The sequence below is a fragment of the Bombus affinis genome, chromosome 5 (genome assembly GCF_024516045.1).
Source record: "Bombus affinis isolate iyBomAffi1 chromosome 5, iyBomAffi1.2, whole genome shotgun sequence".
In the NCBI taxonomy this organism is placed as follows: Eukaryota; Metazoa; Arthropoda; class Insecta; order Hymenoptera; family Apidae; genus Bombus; species Bombus affinis.
In genome coordinates this window covers 10,564,931-10,573,456 of record NC_066348.1, presented here as the reverse complement: position 1 = coordinate 10,573,456, position 8,526 = coordinate 10,564,931, and the positions used below count along the sequence as shown (strand labels likewise).

The following is an 8,526-nucleotide window of genomic DNA, read 5'->3' as shown; positions in this document are numbered from 1 at the left end:
TCTCTGAAATGGCTACTCCGTCGGTTTCGCCGACGTCTTCTCTCCGAAAGCGCGTCTCGGAACTGCCAAGAGCCGCGAGTGCATCCGTTTCCGGTGCTGCGGGCATTAATACGGATCTGATATCGATCCTAAGCTCGTTAGCGTCTTCCGCGACGGAAATCAACCGATGAGGCGAGGAAGCGCCGAGTTCGCGGGACGATAGCAAATCAAACTGGCCCGGAAAAACGACCGAACAGAAAGGAAGTCGATCGAAGAGCTTCCGTTCCAACAGCTTCGACGTGTCGACATTGCACGGAGCTAAAAGTAAGCTTAGCGGATCCTCGAAAGCCGCTATTTCGACCTTTATGGCACCGTCGAATTGGTTCACGAAGAGACACCAACCGATGTCGAAGAAGCCGGAAGATTTAGTAACGGCCAGTTTAAGTCTCAAGTTCGATAAATCGAAGGTAGTGAAGGCGGTGAAGGAAACGTTGGGTAAAAAGTCCCCTAATAGCGAGGTCAAACACAAAGTCGTATGGGACAACACTATGGGACAACAAAGTGGACGCTCAGGTAAGTTGTATTTCTCGTTACGATATCGTTTCTTGTTTAAGAGCCATCGTAGGTGAAAGGAGGAATGAAAAAGAAAATCGTAAATCGTAAAATCTCTTCCAGAGAATGCAATTTATCGTAAAAATTAATAATGTCAACAACAACGTGAGATGTCTAAATGTCAGCTTTAAGAACAGTAGACTTGCCTGCCTTCAAACTTAAATGTCCTTTCCAGTAGTAAAACTTAAATAACATTAACAACGGCAGTAATATTTACGCCTACAGATGGAGGATATTAGACTTCGATTAAAATACAAGTAGCTCAATAAATATGTGTCTAAGTACGATGGTTAAAGAATAACGATTCGTCATTCTTTATTCCAGCGCTTAGTGCTATCCTTCTTTCAACAAATACAATCCTAGAACAATGCCGCTGAAGAGAAATGTTATGCGTGAATTTATTTGCCTTTGCGGGACGAAGGTTTATTAAATTATTAAATGAAAATATTAAATGAAAATGAATATGTATAATTGTGTGTATAAAAATTGATATATGTATGTATGTATAAAATATATATATATGTATGTATATATATATATATATATATATATATGTCGGGTTGGCGTTAAGATTAGAGTTAGGGTTAAGGGCGTGAAACGAATCCCTATTGGCGCTAGACGTGATCGTTATGCAATAGAGGAGATATTTACTAGTGCAAATACGACTATGATGGAATTGGACAAGTAATCGCGATAATTAGATACTCGAGAAGCTAATGACAATGATCCTAGGCTCAATAACGAATCCGCGGTCAACGGGATGACGAACTTTACCCTTCGTTGGCGTCTAAGTTACACTGTATGTTAGAGCAAGGGGCAATTATTACGTATACGAAAGACAGGTCGATTGCCGATGAGATCGCACTAGAGAGAGTGGCTCTCCGTCGCGGTGACGCTGTCGAAGAAATCTATGAAGGGTGTGCCTAAGGGCACGAGATCATCGGATTCGCGGAGAAAAGTCTCCGTTCGAAGGGTGAGGGAAATTGACGTTGCTGTTAATTGGTCAATTTCCATGTTGGTGGTTAGAGAAAGATATTAGCTGTCCTTGGGAAAAGTAGCTAGCGGGAAGCGTCGTTCGTGGAAGGATAGATTTCCCTTATCTTCCCGTAGTTGGGGCACAGGCTATTTGTCTATTTGAAAGACTTTGTATAATTGAAACTTAATATTCGTAGCCGGTCCTCGCCCAGCTAAACATATACTGTGAAGATGCGTTGGCATCTGGCAATCATCTTACCCGAAGGACAAAGTCTGCGTGTGGCGAGCCACGGGGCAGAAACCATTGAAACGTTTACCGTCGTGCCCTGTCCCAAGTATTTCTTTTAAGAAGAGCTATAGAATCACTTCATGCCTTTGTTAGACAAAACGTTCATCCCTTTGACCGCGGCTACGTTCGGCGACTGATTGTCGCCTCGAGCCCGAGCTCACTATCATAAATCTCAAATAAATACAGTCGGATCGAATGACAACAGTTTCTTAATACGGCTATGGTGAAATCTAAATTTCAATACTAGGGGTCTTCCCAAAGTTCCAAAGGGAACGTTCCGGTGTTCTTTCATCTCCGACATATATATATATTATTATAATGACTTATTTTAATAATGACTTAATTTGTATAGTAAAAACAGCTAAAATCTCATGTAAGATTGTTGGGATGTTACGTGATATTTCTGTTGCATCATTGATTATCGTTATACTTTGAAAAATAATTAAGGAAGCGAACAATGCGTGGACGATTATGGCAGTTTTATTAATAAACGAACGTTTAGTAGAGAATATGGATTTATTGGATAAGCAAATGTTTCATTAAATGTAACTGTTACGTGCAGAATAATATGTTGTTACATGTATGAACTAAAGTTGATGTAATACTCATATTGTATTTATGGTTTCAAAGAATTAATAAAATCTGTTGAGATTCAAACGTATACTCTCCCTTTTATTCTATGAGAATTAAACATTTAGAAGATTTTATGAAAATGCACTAAAAAACAATCAGAATCATCTGTTTCTCCTTTTTTTTTTTTTTTTTTTTTTTTAATATGTTGATTGCCACGCGATTTTTATATTTATTTTGACTTGGATAGATAGATTAAAGCGTACCATACCAAGACATTTCATTCTTGCAAAATATTCTAGTCTATTTGCGTACCTAAACACCTAAACACTCAACGTGTTGAAGAATTAAATTTGAGATTTAAAGTGCCACAATCTCAATGACTATATCTACTTTCATTCGAGTACCGATTTAGTTTACCAGAAAATTACAAATATGTATCATTTTAATATGAATATAAATAGATACAGTGCAAAATATGCTTGTATCCCAGGACAATATGAATTTGTTAAATCAATGAAATAAATCATACCATTTTCCCTTGTGTATCGTATTTTCGATATATGATATAATAAAATAACAATCATTTTCGCTTTAAATTTAAATTCGCCTGGAGTGTGAAAAAATGTCGAAAAAGAGATTCGGCGGAATGCATATAACAAATCGTTCAACTGTTTTAAGTAATAAAGCAATGAAAAGAATCTAAAAATTATTATACTCCTAATTTATTCTCAATTTTTAAATTTACGAAACATCTTACGACTAAATAACCTTGATCTTAGACGAGATAAAATATTCTTCTTCCTTATCGTATGTATTACTGTTCAAACAATACCTTTATAAATATAAACATACATTTTATTAAAAAGAAATGATTTTATAACTGTGATAATTTTCTGATTAAGTTTCATCACGTAAAAACTTATCTACCGCATAGATATTACGATCAAAAGTATGAGGAATTGGAATTGACATCATGTGTTTGCGACACATTGATATAGATAAGCTGTAAATAAATAGTGAGTAGATACAAGTCAGAAATGTTATACATCTATAATAAAATAAATAATACAGTGCAAGCATGTTTCATTTATTTATGATTTTGAGTCACGCTTATCTACGCTTATCACTCATTTATATAATTTTATAACATTCATAATTTAAGCAATCTAATCTATTACGACACATAATATAAATAATTTTATCATTATTTCAACAAGATTCCATACAGAAGTGTACGTTAGAAATATAATTTTTTTTTATATTTTATATTTTTTATATAATTCTAATATGTAATTGCATATTATTAAAACATTACAGTTATGCTTCATATGAAATTTTTTTTATACATTTTTTTATTCTTTTTCTTCTTTGTTTTATTACTAGACGTGAAAAGATCTATAATACAGGATTTATTTACGTACCTTTCTATTTTTAAATGCCTATATCTAGTTATAGATATTATTTCCAAATGTTTTCTGTTTATATTAGAATATAAATTCACTAATATCATAATAATTCATACTTTGTAATAGTAAGTGTACAACAATTACTTCTGAAAGCAATTTTATTTTATAGAAATCCCAATTACTGTGACCGCTGCAACTACATCTTTCAACGTTAGTGTTACATTAGAAGAAGATGGAATTATCTAAAGGCATTATCTTATGGTTTACACTAATCAAACCTCTATTACCAATCTGTGCTTAGAAATGGGTTGGTGTATACATATCAAAACGAATAATGCCCTAGATAACGAGCATTATTTTGGTGGTTCTAAGTATAAAAGCACAATAGAAAAGGTATAATATTGTAACGTCACAGATAAATGCATTATACAGTAATCATGTAACACTCACTAATTATTTATGGACCTTAGAAATGTAAGTAAATGCTTACGAATTTTATTCTTATTAGACACTAAAATATGAATAGTACACACAGGAAAGTTTTATAAGACGCACAGTTCATATATGTACGTTTTACTGTGATATACCATTTAATACCATTAAAGGATCAATATTCCATGGAAGAATGTGGATCTAAATCTTTTTCATTTGTTTTACATTCCACTTTAATATAGATGTTGCTTATTGCAAGTAATAATAAACAAGGAATTGAACAGTTTTTTATAATTAAAAAAAGATAGAACAAGAAATTATCTCATTAGATTCTATTTCATTGTATATTCCAATTTCAATTGTAATAAAAAAAATAATACAATGCACTTCATTTGTTAATACCAAATTAATGTAAATATACACGTTTTTAAATATGGAAACTAAGTCCATAATATTAAGGGAAAATGGTGATGATTAGAATGAATGAGTCATACAATAAAGATAGCAACAGTTGTATGCAACAGCTAAATAAAAATGCAGTCATTAGAGTATCTAGTCAAACAATTACATTTCTCCACTGTCAGCTACTACAATTTTTTTGGAAGTTTTTCCACTTTGAGATCCCATACTTTCCAACTAAAAAAAAGGAACACATGTTATATTCTTCTTTATAAAAGAAATAAGTAATACGCGCTATGTTAAAGTATCAACCTCTTTTTAAATTAAAAACTGCAAGATAGAAGCAATGAAAGTATTAATTTACTCTTTATCAAGTTATAATATAGAAAAGCAAAATAAATGTTTATTAAAGGAAATATTAAAAAAATAAAAAAAAAACAAATATTCTTTCTCTGCTATAATATCTATTCATAAAATGCAATAAAATAAAATAAAAGATGAAAAATATGATTATATTACGTACTTTTCTAACAACATCCATTCCTTCGATAACTTTTCCAAATACAACATGTTTGCCATCAAGCCAGCTTGTTTTGGCACTGGTGATAAAGAACTGACTACCATTTGTATTTGGACCTGCATTTGCCATGGAAAGAATACCAGGTTCAGTGTGTTTCAATGTAAAGTTCTCATCATCAAATCTTGCACCATAGATGGACCTTCCACCAGTGCCATTGTGGTTGGTGAAGTCACCTCCTTGGCACATGAAGTTTGGAATCACTCTATGGAAACTGCTTCCTTTATAACCAAAGCCCCTCTCACCAGTGCAAAGAACTCTAAAATTCTCTGCTGTTTTGGGGACAATATCACTCCTCAACTGAAAATTTAATACAGTTCTTTTAAAAAATGGAAATAAAAATGTAGTTATGCTTTATATACGCACAATAACATTTGCATTTATATAAATCAGTACTTCTAAAATTTAAAGAAAAGTTAGTCAATTATGATCATCAAAAATAAATTGCTAATAATAATTAATATAGGATATAATACAACAATGCCATAATCTACAGGTCATTCTTTTAACCGTTTGAGTCCCCGGGGTCTTTAAAAAAAACAGGGTCGAAAAATCCCGAACAGCGATAGCGCTTGTCTTAATCGATTGCGAAGAGAAACAAGCTGCGCAATAGCGCTCATCATATTTGTTATTTTATGAAATACATATACATTATATATACGTACTATTAGTTTATAAATATTTCAAGTTTTGTTCAATAAAAATCATTGAGAAGATAACAATGAAACACAAAATATCGTCAGTCGTCCGTATCGTTCAAATGTATTGGGACTTTTTGACACAAAATCTAAACAGCGCGATCGCGCTGCTTAGGACTCAAATGGTTAAAGGTATAATGTATAGATTTGATTTATTTATTGAAGTGAAAAATTAATCTATTTATATAACAACATATATGTGTAGCATCAATAACTAAATTTATAGCATAGTAAGAAACACATTACAATATAATAAAAAACGTTCAGACTTAAATGCAAATGAAATTGTATTACCACTTCCACTATATCTATGACGTATTCGTAATTTGTTCACATCTCTTTTTGCTTTTTTTTCCCACCTCCTCAATAAATTACAAAAAAAAGATGTAACCGCAATATTTGAACCTACAACACTTGGAACTCTCAAAATAATTCCTAAAAACATATTTCGTAGTTGCGCTTTCAAGTTTCGCCTGTACGGAATACGTAATCAAACGTATCAGCAGCAATCAGTGAATGGAAAATTTTACAATTCACTACAGATCAAAAGAATGAGTAACGCAATACACGTTACATCTATCCAAATTATACTTTGCTACATCAAGCAAATGAAGATTCCATTTTATTGATACAAAATAATAGTTTTAAACGATAAAAATATGCGTGATAACGATTCTGAAGGAAATTCCAATCGAAAATCATCTCACATAACCGGCTTTCAAGAAAATCCAAGATGGCCAATCATGCCGAGATTCCGGCGACAACACATTTAAGAAGTGAAAATCATATTAATCGTACACAATTTTCACTCACCTCCATTACGATGCGACCCACGGGTTTATTATCCGCGGTCATGTCAAAGAAAACGCGCGGCAGACTCATATTTTCTGCAACAGTGGCGAAACTTCGTGCGAGCAATGCGGAAGACGATCGTCTCGGCCGGGCGGTGGCTCCCAAATGGCTCAAATGGCTGAAGGTCGAATCAATTGACAGCCGGCAGATCGATCTCAACGCCATGTTCAAACTTTGTTACCTAAAAAATCAATTTCAAACGGCTTGATCTTTCGTTTCTACCGAACAATATAGTTTCTATTATTTTCCAAAGACGATCAGTTACGATTTTAAGAAATTATTATGTAATAAAATGGCAGTTTTCCGTTTAATATCGATAATTATTGAACGACGAGCATGCTCCCTAAAGTTAGCCAATAAGATACGACATCTTTCATGACCATGTGAAATGACCAATAGCATGTTATGTTTTTGATTGTGTAACGGAAAAGTTATTATTCTATATAAAAGAATATATAAATATTTTATTAAAACTTATGGAATAAAAATAATAATAATAATAAAAGTAAAAGTATAAATGAAAATATAAAATTTACAAAAGATGTTGGTTATATTTATAAATGTGAAACAACCAATAATATGCTTTGTTATATAATAAAAAGAACACATAATATTCATATTGAAACTTATAGAAACGAAAAACTTAATTAGAATAAAATTCTACATGAAAATGTAAAATTTACACAAAACTATAATTATATTTGTAAAATTCATTTTTGTGATTATAATTTCGTGTTGGAAATATTCGTTGCGCTGCATTCTTCTACTTACTTTATAAATTCACGTGATTTTAAATTACATATTTTTATGTGGTTGCGCCTTAAAGTTTTTTAACGTGAAAATAATGGCAAAAATAATGTATACTACTGTTATTTTTGTTATTGGCGTATAATGTGTATAATACATATCTTCTAATAATTAAGCATATTTTATAATTTGCAAATTATTAAAAATGTGCATGATTGAAATTGAATGTTTATATGTTTGCACATAGAATTAATTTATTCGTTTTTATGTTATTGAAAAATATTGCAAGTTGTGCGCTTAATTTTATTTAAAATATTAATAGTCTATGTTAACTACATATATTTATATGTATATTCTCATCAATAGACTGCGGGTTTTTATGCAAATTCATATTTTCGAAAATTAAAAAAGTAGAACCTCGATAGAAAATTGTAAAATATTTCTTTATAGCATTGTTTCCTATAAATGCATAAAAATATGCAATCTAGTTATTAAATTCTTATCTTTTGTTTCGTTGATATCACTTTTTTAATTATAGCTTATTACCGGGAACCTTGTTTCACTTCGTAATGGGAAAGAGAGCATGCAATTACACTAATATGACTCATTTAACATAACTAAAGGATGTTATGTCATGAATTGCCTTGGATCTTGATAATCTTTTGATTGTAGACCAATTGTGATTCTGTTCTATTTTATTGTATATCTACCGCCGGACATGACGTTTTCATGTCATTATCGCCATAATAGAGTAAAAATATATCACTTGAATTCTCTATTAATATATTATTCAATAAAATCACATTTAAACTATCGATTATTACCTTAGATTTAAAACTACTTTTCTCGAAAATACACAAATTCTAATACATTAAAATATTAAATACCAACTTTCGATAATAAAACGATAACTGTTTCCATCGAGTCTGAATGTAACAAGTATGCTTCCTATGCTTCTATTGTGCGTTTGACAATCAGTATATAACA

General features: G+C 31.6%; 1 protein-coding gene across 1 annotated transcript; it reads right to left on the bottom strand.

The window, feature by feature from the left end:
* Window positions 1–3,494: 3,494 nt before the first annotated feature.
* Window positions 3,495–7,036, bottom strand: LOC126916445 (peptidyl-prolyl cis-trans isomerase-like). The gene is made up of 3 exons (XM_050722290.1): window positions 6,754–7,036; window positions 5,189–5,542; window positions 3,495–4,902 (listed from the first exon to the last, which is right to left on the bottom strand). Exons 1-3 carry the CDS (start codon window positions 6,955–6,957, stop codon window positions 4,831–4,833), a joined length of 630 nt encoding a protein of 209 aa, XP_050578247.1. The 5' UTR covers window positions 6,958–7,036; the 3' UTR covers window positions 3,495–4,830.
* Between the last annotated feature and the right edge of the window lie 1,490 nt (window positions 7,037–8,526).